This window comes from Carex rostrata, chromosome 2 (genome assembly GCF_964058835.1).
Source record: "Carex rostrata chromosome 2, lpCarRost1.2, whole genome shotgun sequence".
Lineage (NCBI taxonomy): Eukaryota > Viridiplantae > Streptophyta > Magnoliopsida > Poales > Cyperaceae > Carex > Carex rostrata.
The window spans coordinates 14,895,488-14,917,132 of NC_135919.1; the positions used below are offsets into that span (position 1 = coordinate 14,895,488).

Below are 21,645 nucleotides of genomic sequence, written 5' to 3' on the forward strand. Positions count from 1 at the left end.
CAGTGTCATTTCAACTTCAAACAGAAACCGTTCAAACCGATCTATCATATTAGTTATATATTTACATGCAAAATTTATAATTTTTCGGATTTATTTAATATAAAGTCAAGTGGTCAAATATAGGAGTTTTTAAATTAATTTCAAAACATTCATTTCTTCAACATTTTTATCACTTGACTCAATACTAAAATAACTCAGAAAAATAATTTTTCTGTATGCAAACACATCACTCATAAAATACACCGGTTTAATTTAATCATTTGAAGTTTATCTTAAAAAATTTGAAGCCAATACCATATGTCGTTAATGTTATACTAGCCGGACTCATTACAATTAACGTTAGCTATCAAAAGTCAAAACATAAATCGTGAATTTTACAGGCCTGCTTTGAAATTGGAGAGCCAACCGAAACCATAACAGAAGCACGTCAAATCTAATCTGAAATAATTAACGCAACCTTCTATTATCTTAAATACAAATATAATAAAATCATATTCGTTCATCCCGGATCCCGAAATTCCCAATCGCAAAAATCAACACACGAAAGGAAATTAAAAAAAAAGAAAAACAACAGATCGATTCAACCTGGGTCGATTTGACCCATTTCCAGACAGACGAATCCACTGTTCTTCGAATCGTTGTTCACACTTTCGCCGTCTCAATCCCCATTTTCTTCTTGACGATTAAACCTTGTTTTTTAACTACTCGACTGTTTAATCGACTTGATTAAGGTAGTTAAAAGTAAGGTTTTCGCAGAGGGGAGAGAGAGACAGAGATAGAAGTAGATCTGAGGGGATGGCGGCGGTGTGGTACATCGCGGTGGCCTTCCCATGCTCAGTCGGAGCAATTGTACTTGCGGTGCTTCACATCTATCGCCACCTTTTGAACTACACCGAGCCTACATACCAGCGATTCATTGTTCGCATGATCTTCATGGTTCCGGTAAGCTTATCTCCTTTTTTTTTTTTTTTTTTTTCGGTTTTAAGTAAGGAATTGAGAGTTAGATAAATTGGAAGTTAATTCCAACTGAATTAAGCGGATTTCAATTGATGTAGTGTATTTCTTTCCTTTTAGGAACTATCTTGGGTATTGTTGTTTCCAATTTTAGGGATTTGAATGGAATTCCTGTTCCATTCCCCCCCTTTTTTCTGTTGGTCCCGTTCTTTCACATACTTGCCGGTTCTTATAATGTATTATTACTTTTTTCGAGCAGGTTTATGCAGTGATGTCGTTTCTATCCCTGGTGCTACCAAATCAGTCAATTTACTTCGATTCAATTAGAGAAGTGTGAGTTTCGTTCATTACTCAGAAGACTTCTCAGATTATTTTAACTTATTAGTTGATTTATAGAAATACAAAATCTCTGTGGATTGGTGCGAGCTATTATGAAGACCAAATATTGTCTTGTTGTGTCTTATTTATTGGTTTATTCTTGTATTTTCGCTTCTATAAAATAATGTAAAATATGGTTGCTTGTTTGTTTCAGGTATGATGCTTGGGTCATATATAACTTCCTTTCATTGTGCCTGGCGTGGGTTGGTGGGCCTGGTGCGGTGGTGTCAAACCTGACGGGTCGAGTCCTCAAGCCATCTTGGTTCCTTATGACATGTTGTTTTCCTGCCATTCCTCTTGATGGGTGCGTAATATCATAATAGGCTTATTTTAACAATTTATAGACGTACCAGTGCAAATAATCAGTGACTTTTGCGATGTTTTTCTGTCTATATCCCTATGAAATTTAACAAATTGGATTCTTCTTAAACCAAAACAAAAATGGAAAAAGTGACACCAGCGGTAACAGCATAACAAACAACAAAGAGAATGAAACAGAAAAAATTATGAACAAGCAACTTAAGCAGAACAGAAGGAAATTAGCACTAGATTGCTGCATTTGGTGCAGTATAGTTTTGTGGTACATTTCACCTTGCCTTTTCAATCTATATTTGGTTACTAATGGAGTCAACATTGTTGTTTTTTATGGGTTATAAGCACCTTTTGTAATTATGATACTGAGAAAAGTACGATTTGTAGAGGTTCATAACTTGGTTTTAGTGAGGTTCTTGTTATAAAAGTCTTATATTTCAATGGGTATGTCCCTTCACACAAATGTTAACACTGAAATATTGAACAGGCGTTTCATAAGAAGGTGCAAACAAGGGGCACTCCAGTTTGTAATTCTCAAGCCAATTCTTGTTGTGATCACCTTCATACTCTATGCAAAGGGGAAATACACTAGCGGTGACTTTAGTGTGAACCAGACATATCTGTACATCACCATAATCTACACTGTCTCGTACTCTGTTGCACTGTATTCCTTGGCGCTTTTCTATGTGGCTTGTCGTGATCTCCTGCGGCCCTTCAACCCTGTTCCTAAGTTTGTCATGATTAAATCTGTTGTCTTTATGACATATTGGCAGGTACTTACATCCATCTGTGATTCTGTAAAATTACCCCTGATCACTCCTTAACTGCCCATCAATTGTCCAAATAAGCCCAATATAATGCAGTATTGCCTAATTAAACGTTCTCAAACTCGACTGAACTCAATTTAGCCCAGCATACCTCAACTATGGATTTAAGCTATTTTGCATGGATACGGGTACGGGTATCGTATCGGATACGATACGAATATGGCGATACGGTAATTTAAAAAAAGCATGGATACGATACGTCTATTATATATTATTTTTTTTTATTATTTTAATAATATTATTAATTTAAAACGTATATTATATAAATTAAATATCAAAAAATTTGGATGGGAGATGATACAATAACCTAACTATATATTAAATAGTATAGCTACTCTCTTTTAACAACAAAAGTGAGTTGGCGTGGTGGTAAGGAGTTGTGTTGGTGAACAAATTGACACGGGTTCGATCCCTGCACAATGCTAGGAAAAAGCATTTTAGCGCTGGGTCCAAGCGCGGTTCATTTATCTAGTGCTCTGGCGCAGTTCGCAGTTCACGGTTCTGGTTCACGTGGTTCATGGTCTATGGTTCTGGCGTATCAGGTGCGTGTCCAGACACAGATTGCCGTATCCCTGCGTGTCAACGCGTATCGGAGACCGTATCAGTGGACAACGGATACGCCAGCTCATCTGATACGCCACGTGGCGTATCTGATACGTATCGTACGCGTATCGGAGGCATATCGGTATCCGATACGTGTCGGATACGGGTACGAAGCCCATATGGATGTATCCGGGTAACATAGGATTTAAGCTTCTATATGCTACCTGATGCCTCAATTTTATGTAATTAAGTTGGGTTTAAGCTTCTAGCCATTGTCACTTCTATGGAAGTAAAGTTGTGGTGAGCTCGAGCTCACCAAGGGGTATGCTAGCTAACTTATGTTCTGTTGGATTGGCTTCAAACGGCGAATATGAACCACTGATCATGTTTTACTTCCCGAGTAATGTGTTTCATTTCTTTTTCTGAAAACTTTCAAGTTCATTTTAAATGAGATCAAGAGGGGTCTTAATTTTGTTGGAAAATGAGTGCACCAAAATGAACTTCTCAAATTTCATTTTTCATGATTCCAAAAATGTACATCATCAGAAAAAAAGATCCTTACAAAAATATAAATGTATACATATAATAGATCATGTGCAATGGTTCAAATTCATCGTTTGAATATGATTTGAACATATTTAGTGAGCTTAAGCTCACCTCACTATGTTACCAGCAGGTGTATTCCTTCTGATACGATGATCCAGCTGAAATACACTGAAAGCTGGTTTCAGAATCCTTGCTGCAAAACTAAAGATCTTGTTTCTGCTTCAGGCATCCAAAGCCAGATTTCTGTGAAGCACCACGTAAATCAGAAAAATAAGAGAAAAACACAAAAGGAATGGGGAGAATGATATCAAACTTTGGATTATTACCATACTGGCTTAAATTATATCTGTACCACACTAGTTGGTATCAACGTGCTAGTTCAGACTTGAGAGTATAGTGCATCAAGAACGTAATGAAACTTGGTACAGTAAAACATGCCTGAAATTGTAACAAATTTATTTCCTTGGGCAGGGCGTTCTGGTGTTCCTGGCAGCTAAGTCTAAGCTGATAAAAAGTGCTGATGAAGCAGCTGATCTACAGAACCTTGCATTGTGCATTGAGATGCTTGCTGCGGCAGTGGGCCTAGTGATCGCCTTCCCATACAAGGAGTATGCTGGTGCTAACATTGGCCATTCAGGTGGTGGCTTCAGAGGAAACCTTGCTCATGCACTCAAATTCAATGATTTCTACCATGACACTGTCCACCAGGTTATATTTATTCTTGTGAACGATAATTATATTTATTATTTGGAAATTTAAGACAGATTCAAGTATAATGGTAGTACTTGACCAGTTTTGTGTGGGCATCCAGATCAGAATCCAAAATCCCCAAACAAATAATGAAACAAAATTTTGGGTTCATAAGAGAAAACCTTGTTCCTTGTTCCTCAGTTATAATAAAGAAAAAGGCCCTGTTTCATTGTCCCTGATTTATTTCATTTGCAAAACAATTTTTTCATAATTACAAGAAATGTTCTCCAACATGATCCCATCTGGTATTAATTGGTATATACCAATAAAATACTGGGATGGGAATTTTTTTTTTTTTTTTTTTCTTTTCTAACTTAACAAAGAAGCAGCTGTTGTTTTCATTTTTAGCCTACCCCAACTTGTTTGGGACTAAAGGCTTTGTTGTTGTTGTTGTTGTTGTTTTGTTAACAAAGCAGCAGTTATCCGTGAGCCTTAATATAGCCCAGATCTTGGCCATTAAAAAGACATCTATTCTTATGGTTATATGCATTCTTTTCTGATCCCTTTATCACTACTCTTACCACAGTTTGCGCCAACATACCATGACTATGTACTGTATAACAATGGTGCTGACAATGGGGCAAATGATGGTACCAAATATCGTTCCCGCACATTTGTACCGACAGGGCCTGAGATGGACAATGCACGGAAGAACAAGAATGACCTACTTGATGAGATACAACTCTCCAGTTTACCCAAATCAGGTACAGATCTGATCGGTTCATCAAGCGTTATCCCAAATCAGGTTGACCTTGAGGCAATCAAATCATCTTTGTTGAAAGAGAGTGCTGCAAATGCATCTCAGCCTTATGATCTGTCAGTTTTGGTGGATACTGATTTGTCAAATAATTACCCAGCTGAGGTGCCAGCTGTGGTGGTTGATTCAAGTAAACAATGATATTGGTATGTGATTTTTCATTTTTTTTTTCTAGGTGTATTTTTGGACGTCATTGAGAAGATATGTTGTATTTCAGCTGATGTGTTGCAAAAATGTGTCATTATTCTATTCTGTATTCTTGTACAGTATTAGTCTAATCCTCAATTTTCTACTTAAATGGACTAAACACGTGGAACACTGTTATACAAATTGCACTAGCACGGGGCAGAAAATTTAGACATTTAGTAAGCTATCGAGTTGCTTAATTTGAGAGACTTTCAGAGGCATAATAAATAAAATTTCATGTGAATAAAACAAACAAATTTATGGATTAGAGGCAGCTGAGCAGTGCAGCACCAGGTAAGGATTACATTTGAAATTAGCTGCAGATAAGGGGGAAAAGTGGCCGCTCTCAGATGATTGAGTGTGGGACTGTTCACCTCTTAATTTGTATTAGGATTAAGTCTTAAGGAGGCTTAAGGGATCAATATTCAATATTCGATTTTTTTTAGTCTATAGGTGATAACTAAGAAAGCTAAAGGAAAGAATAGAAATGTCTTAAGACTCAGATGAAAGAGGATTAAGATCTAGACAAAAGGAGGTTAAAAGAGGTGATTTTAATCAACAGAACCGGTGTTTGACATAATTAAACAACTAAAATAGTTAAAAGAGTCTCCTTTAGTCCAAGAAACTTAAAAAACTTGCATCATTTTATGCTAGTAGAGTATAAGCAGTAAAAAAATGTCCAAAGAGTTGACTATGCTCCATTTTTTTAGGTGATTGCAGATTTTTCTTTGTTATTTTTTTATATTCTTGGAAAAATTTGTAGATAATGTTTTGTTGTTATTTTCGTTCCATTCCGTTGTTTCTATCTTTAGAGGAGAAACGAAATAGAAAAAAAAAAGAAAGCTTCAACAGCAATAGAAACAAACCTTCAAAAATCAAAAGTAATCGAACTGCACAGAAAAAAATAAGAGGAAAAAAAGCAAGTCCCTAAAATAAACTAGGTTAAAATACAATTTAATTCGTACAAGCCATTTTAACTTCGTTTATCATCATCTCCGTCGGCTGCAGACCAGCCGCCTTCATTCTATACAAAACTTTAACAGCCTCATCAAACAACCCATGGCGTGTACAGCTTACAAGCATTGCATTCCAACATACTTCGTCGGGTCTCTCAATCGCCTCAAATGATCTCACTGCCTCAATTAAGAGCCCTTGATTTGAATACATGTGAACCAAGCTTGCTACCACAAATGGTTCGGAGCCCAAACCATGTTTGATTGCATCGGCATGGATTTGTTTCCCTGGCAGGCCATTGGTTCCAACATTTGCAGATGCTGTCAGTGCACTAGAAAGAGAGTTACTTTCTCTTCTCTTCCCTGACATGACCATTTGTATAAATAGAATGATGGCCTCTTTGAACTGGCCATCTCGGTTACAACTGGTGATAGCACTAGACCAAGTAGACACTGCAATTGTTTCCAAGTAAGACCTCCTCATTTCATCAAACACTTGAAGTGCGGCGTTGGAGCAGTCAACCATGCAATAAAATTGAACCAAGGCACTTCCTAGATTGCCAGCAAGTGCCTCATGTAACCCAATTTGCTTGATCATCAGTGCATGAATTTGTAAACCAAACCCTATATTCCCTGATCGAGCACATGATCTGAGAGTACAAATTATTGCATGAAAGATATACTCTCCTTTGATCGGTTGGCTAACCATTTTAGCAAACAGCTTCATTGCTTTATAGTGGCCATCAGGCAACTCAGAATATGTTGATATAAGAATAGCCCAAGAGAGTGTGTCCTTAACAGGCATTTCAACGAACAACTTCCGTGCATTCCCAGTGTTACCGCAAGCAGCATGCATGAGCATCAAACGATTTGTTAAGCGAGGAGGCAACGGGTCTGTGCGAGAATTAAGGATATGAGCATGCACGAGAGAAGCTTGTGTGGCATCCCTTGCATAGGTACACTCTTTAATTAGAGAGAGGTACAGTTCTTCATCTAGTTGCAAATGTAGTGCATCCATGAGCCGTAAAACATCGCTTGGTAAATTATTGTCACTACAACTAGAAGAAGAAACGGTCTCCTCTGTAGTATCATCTGAAATATCTATTCTTGAAAGCTTCTCTGGGCGTCGAAGCGGCATCAAGGCCGATAATTTTTGTTTGGATATATCGTGAGGTGGTTTACTTTGAAGGGCAACACTCACAGCTCTTGGAATTATACTTTGTGATTTGGTAGGGGTGGAGAAAGTGCAGGTAAATAGGCGAAGCCGTCGACTTGTTAGTCGGAATTGGGGTTTGAGGGGTATTGCTGCTGGTTCTGCCATTGCTGGTGCTCCGAGAAGAAAGAGATACCTCGTTTTTTTTTTTTTTTTTTTAATTGGAGGGGTAAGATTGGAAGGTAGGAAGGTAAAATTCTGTTCATAGGTTGGGGTTCAGTTCTGTCGCCTTCTGTGCACTGGATATTTTCGGTTTCAATTTGGGCTGTTCTTTTCTCCTTTGGAAGGAAAAATAACTCGGGCCTTATTAGTAGCCAGTATCTGATTTTTTTTTTTTTTTATTAATAGGAAAAAAATATATCATAAAATGTTGATATGTAAGAAAAACAGAATAGATTATTCCGTTCGTTACTGTGTTCGTTAGTTTTACTATAAATTGCTCAGAAAATTAGATCTGTAGAAGATACTGTAGCGGACGGAATAGACTATCCAATTTGTCACTGTAGCAGGACGAGAATGTCTATTCCATTCTTCTTATGTATCAATATTTTATAAAAATGTACTCCTATTTCGATATATTTTTTCCTATTAATAAAAAAATCGGAGCCAGCATCGGATTTTTTTTCCTCTTCCTTTTGCATGAAAAACAATTTGTGAAGATACACTGATCCCAAATTGTATGAATTAAAATGTATTTATAAAATCACATGCAAGTACTATTTTCAAAGATGTGAAAATGTAATGCTCTATATGGTATAATAAACTTGCAATAATCTTTCAAGATAAATGAACTCCTACTTTTTTTTTCCCTTTTAGTCTGTATCTTAAAGGAAAAAACATAGTTTAAAAAGATTGTGAGAGATTATTTTTGAAAAAATCGACTCCTGCCTCTATATAATTTTTTTTTTGTTGCTTAAAGGACCAAGTTTTATATTTGCAACTCATGCGTAGTACTTTTGAGACCTTGCCACAAAAACTTAGATATTTTGGAATACAGTGAATTTATTGATTAGAACCTGTTAGATGTTTCAATTTTGAAATTAGCATCTCCTAACTTCCATGTCCAATTGGCGCAAGATGAAGCAAGGACAAATTTAAATGATCGTTCTATTTATTTGTTATCATAACTTTAATTTATTTTGTTCACGTAACAAAAAAAATAAAGAAGTTAAAGTCTCAGCTTCAAGCACGAGAAATATTGTGTAATTCTTATTACGGTGATATGTCTAATTTGTTGTGGAATTCCTTTGCTAATTAACGAGTCATTTTAGTATTTGCAGGATTATTTTAGCAAAACTAAATTCCCTTCTTGCATATCATTTTAGTATTTGTGAAGAAAAACTGGTCTGGTTCAGAATCAAAATCAGAAAACGAGTTCAAGCCAGAATCGGACTCTGAAAAGGAGTTCGAATCCGCTTCAAAGTTGGATTTGAAGCAAACCCACAAAAAGAGGAATTTACATCCTCTCCAATATTGAAAAGGAAATCTTTTACAATGACTAGATCTAGACCGTTCTTTTTAACTTGGCACGAATCTCAAAGCCAAAAATACTGCCTCCTATGGTGATCCGAATCTCAAATCGGTTGAGATTTAATCTCAAACCGTAAAGTGAGGGTGATCCTCTCCAATACCTGAGAGGATACGGATTCCAGAAAGAGATGGAGTCATGGAGGTGAGAAGTTTGTCTGAGATATCCAATAATTATGTATTTTGTAACTATGAGGCTTAGGGCTTAGCATTTTGGGCGTCTTAAGGTAGTTTTGGATCGGCTAATGCAAAGCATGGAAGGCCTAGTATTAAGTAAAGATGGGCTTTGCTACTTAAATTGTCTGAAAGTTCAGATGGAAGGCTTAGTATCTTCTATTTTGTAATGTTTACTCAAATAATCACATTAATAACTTCGTGTTCTAATGTAAAAATAAATAAATAAATAACTTCGTGTTCTAATGCAAATTTTCAGTTCAATTCAATTCAAGCAAACTCATAAATCTTTTCACATTTGCAAATCATATTTTTTGGTTTTAACTGCATGTGCATGAAAAAAAAAAGCGTATAGCTACAAGTTTGATAATATTTTATATTAGATGGAGTGATGTACATAATTTATGTTGGTTAATTTGTATACATGAATATTTGTAACTATCTTTTTATTAGGTGATTGAAAGAGAAAAAGAAGGTGAAAGTCTAAAACGATAAAGAACTGCAGCACAATTTGTAGATGAAAGTAGCGTTTTCAAATACCTCTCTAGGCAAAGGATGCAAGTCCACTACCATAGTGATTTGATTCTTTCCCTTGGAGCATAAAATCAATGCTTCTGATCAAAATTTTTGTTTTTCAACTAGCAGTTCAATGGGTAATTTTATTATCAGAAGATTCAGAACCGTTAGCACTATAAACTCCGTAAGTTAAAAAAAAAAAATCTACTAGTTTAAGTACTGCAAGATTAATTAGAACTGGCAAGTTTAAGCACCACATCTTTATTGATTTATCATCCAATAAACTGGCAAGATTAATTAGAACTCTCGTTTGCCTTGTTATGAACAGTAGATAACATTTGAAAAGGCAGATTGAAGAGCAAACAAACAGAAAAAAGAAGAAGAAGCATATAGACCTTTATTGTTGAAGCTGCATGTTGTCTCAGTTTTCTGAATGTTTATTCTGTTGATATCACCAACTATAATAATCCAAATTTTCAATGCGAACTCCCATCTCATGATAGAAAATTGTTTATATTGCATACTCTTTTATCCATTGTAATCTAAACTAGGTTGCTCTCTATCGTTTTGCTTTCCAGTTCATTTTTCCATTTTAGGTCGGGATAGGAAGGGTAAAATGATGGATATTTTCACATTGACATGCACATTTCCAGAAAATTCATAGATCAAAGTAGCCTAAATCAATAATCTCATTCGCATAGATCCTCAGCAGTTCTAGTTATTAATTACAAACACATTCCCACAGAACATAAACACTTACTATACTCACAAAAAAGCTAACACAGAGATTTTCTTGAACAGAGATGGCTAATTAGTTCTAATTAGTCATTAACAACATGCAATCTATGCATCAGAATGTACACTATCCCTATCGTCATCAATTCCCTTCAAACCAGAAACCGAGCTTGCATCTGAATCTGAAGTGACAGCACCTGAAGCTTCATCATCGGTCCCAAATATCCTCCCCAGAGACATTGGATTGTAAGTTGAACTTGCTTTTCTGAGCCCTTGTATGGTTTTAATGGCTGCTATGGTGCTCTTAAGCACATCATTGGCCTCTGGAATCTGAGATGCAGCCTCAGCATCAGAAGGGGTAGGTTTGTCTTTTTCTATTTGGGTGTTTTTGAGTGTGACAGGGTTCAGGTTTGGTTCGATAACTTCAGGTTGCACAGGGAAGAGAAGTTCGAGATTTTCTTCACATTCACGAACTAGACGTGTGAGAGGTTCAGTGGTGAAGAACGGCTGATGCAGAGCACGGCGGGTGAAAGGGAGGCTTAAAAGACGACCTGTTCTTTTGTCATACTTCTTTAGAATTTTGATCAGAGCTGCAATGAAGATTTGGGAGATGTTAAACATAGATCTATACTAGATATTCAATAAAGATCTATACGAAAGGTTAAATAAAGATTTACATTCTTTCTTAAGTATTTATCCATACGAGATATTCAATAGTTATTGTGTTTCTCTCAGAGGTCAGAGCATACACTGGACAGCATTTCTTTACTTGTACATTTTTAACCTCTCTTGAAGATGTGCTTTTTACATAAATGATATAGATTTAAGTTATGCAATCTGTGTTTTTTTATCCTGATTCTATGGAATTCTATAACAGAATATATGACACTACATCAAACAATTATCTATCTTCAATTTTGAAGTTTTTTCAATGGCGAAATCAAAATTTATCCTGATTGGGTATTAGAGTGAATGACATGTTTATTTTTTCAATTAGTATTTGCATGATGAGATAGAGATTACTTTAGAACTTTCAGTTCATTTGGATCATATGTAAAACGAAAAATTAACAACCTGTTTATCTATATTTTCTAATTGCACGCTTATTTTTAAATTTAAAAGTTTATCCTGACCTAAGTAGTTACACTATGTGAAATTCATTTTAAGTCATACTAGGTCTAGGTCCTAGCATGTGGCCTTTTTCTTTTTTCTTTGTTTGACAACAAGCTATGTAATGTTAGCCTTCTGGTACAAAGCTTATTAATCCGCAAGAAAAACAAAAGATACCAGCAAAATTGATAGAGCTATAGTTCTTCAAAAGCACCATCTCTCCATGAATAGTCACAAATGCCCGGCGTATCTCATACATCTCTTCGTTGTACTCCCGCTCAGATATCTCAGGATCTCTATTTCTTCTTGCCAGCACTCTCTCAATTCCATCCTTGAGTTCCTATATTTGCCAAAACCACAAATCAAACACCAGTACAAAATAAACAAAGTTAAGAATCAAGTGATTGTGGATTTGTGTGCCATACTTTTCTCTATCTATCTACTAGATGTTGACTTGTGTGCATATTTCAAAGATATGTCTCTAATGTGTTGTAATTTTGACTGGCATTGCCTCTTGGTTTTGTGTCTAAATCAGCACTACAGCACAACCTGGATATACTGTATGCTACTAGCGAGAAAAAAAAAAATGATGCCACACTACCAAGTATCTCCACAGAATTCCTTAAATTACTGCAGGGAATTCGAATCGAACTTTTGTTCAATTTCACAGGAATAAGGAGGGTGCAGGCACAACAAAATAGCAAAATAAAACTTTATACAAAAAAACCACCTATTTTCCAATCTCCGGTAGCAAACAAACTGCCCCTAAGGAGAGTCAAATATTAAAGTTAAAAATAGAAAAACTATCAACAACGAAATCACATTAGGGAGAACGGAGAAGTAAAACCTGGAGCCTGATAACAAAATCCTCCTCCTTATCAACATAGAAATCGTTCAATTTCTCGAGTTCCTCCTCCAAAATCTCGACGAACCACTCGTCTGATCCGATAGGCGGCTGCTGATCGCCAGCCGATCCGGCCGACTCGGGTGGCAAATTCTTGATCAATTTCTTGAGAGGTTTGTAGCAGAAGAACTTGTCTCTCCATTCCGGTAGAGATTGCTCGAGATGGTTTCTGAAATCTTTTCCAAACTTCATCTGTTTTTTCTTCTATTCTTTTTTTTGCCCTTTATTATTTTGTAATACCTTTATCGGATTTCCTGTGTGGGTTTGCGAGACCGAGAGAGAGAATTTCAGAGAGGCAGAGAGTTTTTATTTTTCTCAAAACCTTGTAAATTATGAATCGTCTGATTTTATCAGACGGATTAAAAATCGGCCTTATCAGAGTGATTCGGGATGACATATATCCTGATTACGAACAGAAGTCACATCAGATCCTTCCGTTTAGATCAGGAATTCAGATCGAGTGCGATACCTGACAATGTAGAATGTGATCTGAATCGTCCGTTTCACACATCTCAAATTAAACAAAATTTAAAAGCGATGCTTATGTGGACTTTAATTTTTTTTAATGGATGAACTATGACCGTTGATTTTGAAAGGATAAAAATGATGAGAAATGTTTTTGGTCCACTGACCTTTGTCCATCATCTGTCCACAGCCCTTATCTACTTCCGTTTAACTGATTTTAACAGACTCGGTCCCTACATTCCAACGGAAATTCAAAACCTTATTGATCTAACTCCGATGAGAACACTAGTGACTGAAGCGCACCAAGTGGTCGTAGTTTGTAACATCAATCAGATTCGGTCTTTGGACTCAAAAGATGAGTCGCCTTTGGTGTATTATTGATCTACGTAGATATGCATATTATTGGCGTATTATTGGTGTATTATTGATCAATCAGATGCCTCCTGTTACTCTGATTATCTCTCTCTTCGACCTATATTGATCTACGTATAGAGGAAAAGAGATGGTGATTGAACAACGATATCTAGGTTTATCTCTCTGGTTTGGTCTATGGATACTTTTGAATGATCTCCTCGCTTCGATTTTCTATTCAAATTTCGGTGACGGCAGCGACAACTTTTGACGTCATCTCTCCACGCGAGGTATCGTGCTCAACTCTACCGTGTGAGTAATATCGGATCTCACATTATTTTAATTTTACAATTTTACAATCAGGTTTAAATGTTATGTAGAGTATTTTACCGGATATAGTTCACAATTTTATATGATATATGCATAATTTTACAGTATTTATTATTATTGATGTTTAAAGGTTTACAATATATATATATAGAGTTAGGCTGGGGTGCTATGGATAGCATAGTGGCCTCTATGCTACGGCTCAATATTCGAGTTTTCAAAATCCAAATGGTCGATCCGAACCGTTCATCTTATTCTCCATATTAATATCTGCTTGGAGACCAAATTTTACATTTTTCTGAATTTTTTTACTATTTATTAAGTATTTTACAAAATTGTTGATCCAACGGTGGCTGCACAAAACAGTAAAACCGTTGGATTAGCGATTTTCAAAGTGGCTTAATAAATAGTAAAAAAATTCATAAAATTATAAAATTTGGTCTCCAAGCAGATATTAATATGGAGAATAAGATGAACGGTTCGGATCGACCGTTTGGATTTTGAAAACTCGAATATTGAGCCGTAGCATAGAGGCCACTATGCTATCCATAGCACCCCAGCCTAACTCTATATATATATATATATAATTCACAATTTTACAGGATATAGTTTACAGTTTTACATGATATGTAGAGTATTTTATAAGATATAGTTCACAGTTTTATAACCTTATTTATTTATTTTTTATTTTTTTGCAGGATGGTATTTCGAAGAACGCTAGTTTTTTTTATGATATTCTGGATGTTGAATGATATAATTAGGTTTGTTATTTTGTGGTGAATATTATGGTTTATGTTGAACAGATATTGTGTGTGGTGAATATTGTTGTTTTGTTGAACAGATGATGTATGTATGTTTAGATTCAGAAATTTTACAGTATACATGGAATTGATTTATATTTTAGATTTAGAAATTTTACAGTATTGATTGTTTGTAGGTTGTATGTTTTATGTTTGTAGTTTAAGTTGAAATTTTGTATTTTTTACAGTTTATTTTATCCTTTTCATGTGCTTATTTTAAATTATTGAAATTTTATAGTTTTTACGTTTTATTTTCACATTTTACATTCACAATTTACATTATTGAAAATTTATATTTTTTTTATTTGTATTTTAATCGTTTTCATCTGCTAATTTTACATTGTTTTAAATTTATAGTTTTTACTTTTTTTTCACAGTTTAAGTTTACAATTTTACAGTATTGCAAATTGATATTTTTAAAATTTTATTTAATCTGCTAATTTTACAATTTTATAATTTTATAGTTTTTATCTTTTGATTTCACAGTTTAATTTGATAATTTTACAGTATTAAAATATATTTTTTTAAACATTTTATTTTATCGTTTTCATATGTGAATTTTGCATGTCTGTAATTTTATAGTTTGTATATTTTATTTTTATAGGTAAAGTGGTCAATTTTACAATATTCAATGTTTTGATGACTTTATTGTGTGTTCATTAAATCGAGAAAAAAAATACAAAAAATAATCAGGAAATTTAATTTTGTCTTTTTATCACGTTTTTTTGTCAAAATAATTGCTAATAACTAACATTAACTGCTAATAACTTCCTATATAACTGCAATTTCTGAAAGTACAGTTTGAAAGTACAACTTTTTTGTCCTGTTGTGCAAGTTGCAATGTGTTTTTAACTATCATGGAACCACTTCAAATAGTTGCTGGATGTTTTGTTTTTAACTAATACATTTTATGTGATATATTGTATAATTATACAGCATGTAGAAGTAGTTTTACAGTATTCGCGAAAGTCAAAGCTATGGACAAATGGTGGACAAAAGTCTGTGGACAATTAGACGCTTCCAAAAATAATATATGTCTAAAAAAATGCTAAAACATCCTCACTCGAGAAAGAGAAAACACCCCCTCTCGGCCTCTCCTATATTACGCTCTCCTCTTTCTCTCTTTCAGTGCGCCTTTTCCTCCAAACCTCTCTAGCTAGAAGAACTCTCTCATGTATTGAGCCCCCTTCCTGTGTAGGTTTTAGACGCCATGAAATTGTCGGGCTTAATCTCGATTGCTAGCCCCTTCACATTCTCTTCATTTATTCTTGTTGGACTATGTAATAATCTACTTGGTATGTTTAATTAGATTTGCAAACCATATACTTATTGAATTTAACAATTTTCTTGAGTTGAGATATTTGCATGTTCATACGATTTAGAATTGCAATATGATTGTTGAGACTCTTTCTTTGTCTTTGAGATAATTGACTGCACCATTGTTTCGATGAAGACTAATACTTCAAAATCAATATCTACTACTTACAAGCTTTCGAAAAAGTGGTCATATGCTGAAATCGGATACTTGAGCGCTGAGATACGACAGTTTGAAGATTGCTAAAACTCCACAATGCTTGATAAACGTTGTAACGGTTGTTTGGCGTTGTGACGGTTGATAGACGTTGTATGTCTGTCACAACAGTTGGCCCTGAAAGTTTTTGCAAAAATTTGGATTTCATAAATGAGTTGTTTCGTTGTATCGGTTGATTAAACATTATAACGGAATAAATTGATTAATTTACACACTGTTCATATTTTGGCTGCAATTTGGTCATACGAACTCCGAATTGAGTGAATCAAAACTTGAAAAAAAATCAGGAAACCAAAATCTACAACTTTCATGTTGTAAATTTATTCAAGTTATGAAGTGGTGGATCTCTATGGGTAGTGGAAGACCGACGTCAGTTATGGTAACGTTTATAAACCTAGATTTGTTTCTCTCTCTCTATATAGAAACAAATATTAGGTTTTCAATGAGAGCTCTAGTCGCCAAAACATTTCTTCCTTTGCTAAAAAAGAGCCACCATGGTTGCTTGTTCTTGAAACTTCAATACTCATTCAAACAACCTCAAATCTACTCCACTAAACCTCAATCTTGATTAGAATTAGAGTGATTTGTGAGATTTTTTGTTTATTCAAACACAAAAGCCTTGAGTGCTCACTTCTTGTATTAGAGCCTTTAGTGCTCTTTGGCCGTGTGACTTTCCAAAGTTTGTAAGGGCTCATCGGTTTCACCTTGTACTCGTTTCTCATTTGATAAAGAAAGTTGAGCCATCTCAAAGGTCGCAAAGCCCGGAGGCATAGGCGTCAGTGCCGAACTCCATAAATATCTCTTGTGTCAACTGTTTCTTAACTCTTCTATTTACTTTACGTACACTAGTTTATTTTTAAGTTTCTTGTTTCCACCAAGAACAACTTACGTACATACGAGATTTATTTATATAGTTGAATATCAAACTTTTTAGGGTTAAAATTTAAAAGACCCCATATCCCCCGCGAGTCCTACGACAGGAGAGGAACACATTTTCAGTGTTGATCGAGACTCGAGAGCGAATGTGGGTAATGATTTAACAGAGCAGGTTTGGATTCATCCAGCGCACGGAGTATATAATTCAATCAGCACTGCATCTGATTCATACGCTGCATAAAGCCAAGACTATTCTGTTAAAATCTTTACCCTCGAATGTTTAAAAATGGAGATCATCTGCGTAAGATACTGGAGAGGACTCCCCTTTATTCTTAGCACCAGTCACTTGCGTCAAAGAGGTACTAAATAGATTCCTTGTGACCGAATCGTCTGCCCCCCGGGGACAGGAAATTCCTGCCCCCAGAGTCTCTGCGGGTGGGACCCCATTTAAAAACAGTAACAATAATTAAACCCTTAAACAGTAACTGGTTCCACCCCGGTCCCACCGCGCAGAGACTCTGGGGGCAGGAAATTCCTGCCCCCCGGGGGGCAGACGATTTGATTTCCCCACTCAAGAACCCGCCGGATAAGAAGCATCACGGATCATCTTATAGTTATAAAAGAAAATTTCATATGCATACTTAAATGCTATTATTGGTTGATACAGTGATACTTGATTCAATAAAACAGAGAAAAGTTGTAAAATATTCCAATCTTGAATTTCAATCTTGTACGAGTCAATTCCTGTTTCTAACAATGTGAGACTTCTATGAAACAGAGAAAATTAAAAGCAAAAAGAATCATAGTCGTACTGACTAGAGGGAATATATTATCTTTAATAAATCAACTGATGTTGCAACTTGCCAAGCTTGATAATTTATTAAGATAAGTTAAGAGCACAAAAGAATAAAAGAGGGAATTTTTCTTTTATTAAATTAAGCTCATGCGGGTCCTATAGCAATCATCAAATCCGGTTATCATTTATTCATTTGCACACTGTAGGTATATCAACAAAGGAGATTTGTATTTTTTGAAGGTTCATTTTGATTATGTTCCTATCACTTCTCTCGTCCGAGCTTTCAACATATATACATTTGTCCTTATCCTAATTCTTCTCTACCGAACTACCGAAGTAGCATCCTTCCAAAGGATTCTACCTGAATTTGGCTGTACTTCCATCACAGTTATCGTCAACAGCATTATAAGGTAAAATATTGGCACCGTACTTATTCAGCTCAACAAATTTTGTTTTGTTTTGTTTGTTTTTTTTTTTTTTGCCCGCAGGCCTAATTTTGTTTTACCATGGTGGCCAGGAATCCACATCACCCCAGGTAGTGCAAGTGGTGAATCTGAACCATTCATTTCACTTGACATGAATCTCAAAGCAGACCCCATAGCCTCAACAGCTACCGAATTGAGTTTAGCCTAGATGGAATTAATCTGGACCATTCATTTTCATTAATTGCACCTTAGATACCTGGGGGATACGGATTCGGTGGCCAGACCGCACCAAATTAAGAAATTTACTAGCTACTCTTAAATGATTTACTCTACTGTCTACATCCATAAAAGGCAAAAAAAATCCATCTTTCTGCCTGGCCCGGATCCGCTAAGGTAACTCAAATATTGAGTTTGAATCTGAACTGCTTAATTAAAATCCGGATCAATCCGATCCATGTTAGAATTAACAAAGTATTTTAATATTGCAAATTATAATTGTACGGTTTGTATTCAAACTCAAAAGTTTGAGTTACCTTAGATATTCGAATTCTCTGCATACGAAATTGAATGCAATGTACTAATGTAGGATGCCGAATTGGTTTCCATAGACTAAAAAATCCGGCCCATTGGGCCATATTGTGTCTGTGTTAGCTACCTCCTTATGATAATTTGAAAATTACTTTTCTAGAACTCGTGTGTTTTTAAATTTTTCAGAAACAATATAAAGAAAATAATGTGAATGAAAAATATATTTTTCATTATTTTCCTTCACTTTTAAATAATCAAACAATACTAATCCGAAAAAAATGTTACTTCATTTTTGTAGTACATCAAATGGTCCTATAATCGGATTGTATTTTTTTTAATCATAATAGTTCATTTTATTTTTCCTGATCTATAAATATAATGACAATTTTCAAACTTAATAGAAAATAAAAGTACCTATTGAAGAAATAATTTAGTTAGTAAATCGAGATAATTACTATAAAATAAAATATAACATATAAACTTTTACTGAATTCATAAATTAAATTAGCTTTAACCTACATATTAATGAAAATTTATTAATAAAATTAAATTTAATAATAATAATTATTAATTATTGATCTAACGATTAAAAATGATTGGCGACTTAAGTAGTCTTAGAGATCTTAAAGCTCAATTATCTTTATAAAGTATTAATTGCTGGTACAACGAAGATGCTCAAAATAGAGCCTTAAATGTGTAAATCGCTAGTTAGTCTTTCTTTTAAAGTTTCATAATTTTCATGAAATAAATAAATTGAAAATAAACTTATTACAGTATAATAAAATGAGAAATGTTCTAGTACCCGAGCCATCATACCTGAGCGCGTCCCCCAAGTAGTTTAATAGAAAAAAACTTTTAATGTTGTCTAACTTTCATTTCCAATTTTAATATGAAAACATTTAAACCTATGTTTATAACATTTTACAATGCTACTCGCAAGCATGTAAACCTCTGTCTGAAAGTATTAAAATTCTAAATCTGCATAGTTTTAACTCCGAACTGCTTTTGTCTTCAAGCCAAAAACGGAAATATTTCTTTCACCCATTTTATTTTTTATTTTTTCTATGATCATTATCATTTATTTTTCCGATGATCCGTGATGAATTTTACGAATCTAAAAATATGAACATTTTCTATTAGATTTTATCTTTCAAATAAGATCCATGAAGAAATACTTTTGAGTAATTTTAAAGTCATTTATTTTTTTAAAGTAAAACTCATGAGCACTTTAAATTTTCAAGTTTTTAAATCTCAGTCTACAACCATTAAAATTTTCAAGGCTTTGTACATGAGGTTTATATACTTTGTAAATGCAGTGTTATTGTTGAGGTTTATATGCTTTGAAATGTTATTGTTGAGGTTTTAATTCTTTGTACATGAGGTTTATATGCTTTGTAAATGCAGTGTTATTGTTGAGGTTTATATGCTTTGAAATATTATTGTTGAGGTTTTAATTCTTTATACATGAGATTTATATACTTTGTAAATGAGCTTTGTAAATGCAGTGTTATTGTTGAGGTTTATATGCTTTGAAATGTTATTGTTGAGGTTTTAATTCTTTGTACATGATGTTTATATGTTTTATTCTAGAGATTTAAAGTGTTATTAATGAGGTTTATATGCTTGTAAACAGAGGTTTAAATTATTTTGAAGCAAAAAAAAAAATGAAAGTCACAAAGATTTAAAGTGGTAAAAAAAATATGACACAAATATAACTCGAAAGTTATTCTTCATGGATCACATTTGAAAGAAAAAATCGGATAAAAAACGTTCATATTTTTAGATTCGCAAAATTCATCACGGATCATCGAGAAAATGAATAAGAATGATCAGAGAAAAACTAAAAAAAAAGTGGGTAAAAGAAATATTTCCATTTTTGGCCCTTGAAAACAAAAGTAGTTAGAAGTTAAAACTATAAAGATTTATAATTTTAATACTTGCGAATAGCATTGTAAAATGTTATAAACAAAGCTTTAAATGTTTGGATATTAGCGCTGAAAATGAAAGTTAGATAACATTGAAAGTTTTTTATGTTAAACTATTTGGGGAACACACTCGGAGATTTTGTTTGGAGTACAATTATCATGCTCCTAATAAAATACAATTGAAATATCATAACAAATTTATTTGAAACAACAAATAGTTCTTTTTTTTTGACAAGTCCTGCGGTCATCAAGTTTAACATCTTGTTTTTTGTTTCTTTAGGTTTTGTACCTGGAATCCACCCAAATGGAAAAACGAGACATTAAAAATCTCCTAGTAAAATATTAAGTTCCAATCAAGTTATCTTTATTTATAATTCCGAAACTATAGTAGGATAAAATAAAATCATCTAGAATAATATTGTACGGATTAATGTTTTGTTATCTATTGAGTGCGTCATTTGTGGACACTGAACAATTTAAAAATATAATCAATGGGTAGGTAAGAGTAGAATGATGTACTAACTACTAACATCCAAGTTGTCCTAATCATGGAATAATAAAATATATTCCACCTTTTCATTCCAGTGGATTGTGGCAATACCACTTTGCAATACTGTGGTCTGTAATATGATGTGTCATGTGTGGAATCAATTTATACTCCGGTATGTTTTAAACAGTTAGTATCTACTAAATTTAATTAAAAAATGTGAGAAATTTACAAAGAGGATAAAAAATATAAAAATAATTATACAGCCACACAAGCACAATAAAGAAAAAAAATATATTAATAATAATATAACAGTGGAAGAAGCAAAAAGTTGCAAGTCCGACAACGTGCACCCTTAATGAAATTAGATTTACGTAATGTATGAAAAAGCATCAATAAATATAATAAATATTTAAAATTGCTACATGAATTATTTGGGATTGGATCCCAAAAATCAGAAAGCATAAGTTTAGAAAAAAAAAATTGCTTTATTTTGATAATTTGAAAAGGACAATTTAAATTGTTTTGCATACTAACAAATATCAGAACAATTTAATTCAAATTTGATCCGAAAGGTTTGTCTAAAACATAATTTGAAGGATATCATAATTTATAATGTCATAATTAAACTTTTCTAATACAAACAATTTGTGCAATAAGAACTTGATTAAATAATCCTGCATACTATCGTCCATTATCCAAAAAGGCTCACCAATCATCTTCGTCGTCTCTGTATCCTGAAATATGAA

At 34.0% G+C, this 21,645-nt stretch overlaps 2 protein-coding genes across 3 annotated transcripts; one reads left to right on the forward strand and one right to left on the reverse strand.

The window, feature by feature from the left end:
* Positions 1-450: 450 nt before the first annotated feature.
* On the forward strand, positions 451-5,341 carry LOC144544660 (organic solute transporter ostalpha protein (DUF300)). 2 transcript variants are annotated; one of them, XM_078293215.1, is made up of 7 exons: positions 451-942; positions 1,214-1,287; positions 1,487-1,636; positions 2,132-2,417; positions 4,032-4,268; positions 4,837-5,014; positions 5,243-5,341. In XM_078293215.1, the coding sequence occupies exons 1-7, from the start codon at positions 796-798 to the stop codon at positions 5,338-5,340; spliced, it is 1,170 nt and encodes a 389-aa protein (XP_078149341.1). In that variant the 5' UTR covers positions 451-795; the 3' UTR covers position 5,341. The 2 variants fall into 2 exon arrangements, with proteins under 2 accessions (XP_078149341.1, XP_078149335.1); XM_078293209.1 differs by having other exon boundaries at positions 4,837-5,305.
* A 4,966-nt stretch (positions 5,342-10,307) lies between these two features.
* SPX4 (SPX domain-containing protein 4) lies at positions 10,308-12,685 on the reverse strand. Its single transcript, XM_078293228.1, has 3 exons — positions 12,329-12,685; positions 11,659-11,821; positions 10,308-10,961 (listed from the first exon to the last, which is right to left on the reverse strand). The coding sequence occupies exons 1-3, from the start codon at positions 12,575-12,577 to the stop codon at positions 10,480-10,482; spliced, it is 894 nt and encodes a 297-aa protein (XP_078149354.1). The 5' UTR covers positions 12,578-12,685; the 3' UTR covers positions 10,308-10,479.
* Positions 12,686-21,645: the final 8,960 nt, after the last annotated feature.

Coding starts and splice junctions, on each gene's coding strand:
- LOC144544660 (XM_078293209.1), top strand. CDS start 796: ATGGCGGCGGTGTGGTACATCGCGGTGGCCTTCCCATGCTCAGTCGGA. Junction 1,288..1,486: donor TTCGATTCAATTAGAGAAGT/GTGAGTTTCGTT, acceptor TGTTTGTTTCAG/GTATGATGCTTGGGTCATAT. Junction 4,269..4,836: donor ACCATGACACTGTCCACCAG/GTTATATTTATT, acceptor CTCTTACCACAG/TTTGCGCCAACATACCATGA.
- SPX4 (XM_078293228.1), bottom strand. CDS start 12,577: ATGAAGTTTGGAAAAGATTTCAGAAACCATCTCGAGCAATCTCTACCG. Junction 11,822..12,328: donor ATTTTGTTATCAGGCTCCAG/GTTTTACTTCTC, acceptor TGGCAAATATAG/GAACTCAAGGATGGAATTGA. Junction 10,962..11,658: donor TAGCTCTATCAATTTTGCTG/GTATCTTTTGTT, acceptor TCTTCATTGCAG/CTCTGATCAAAATTCTAAAG.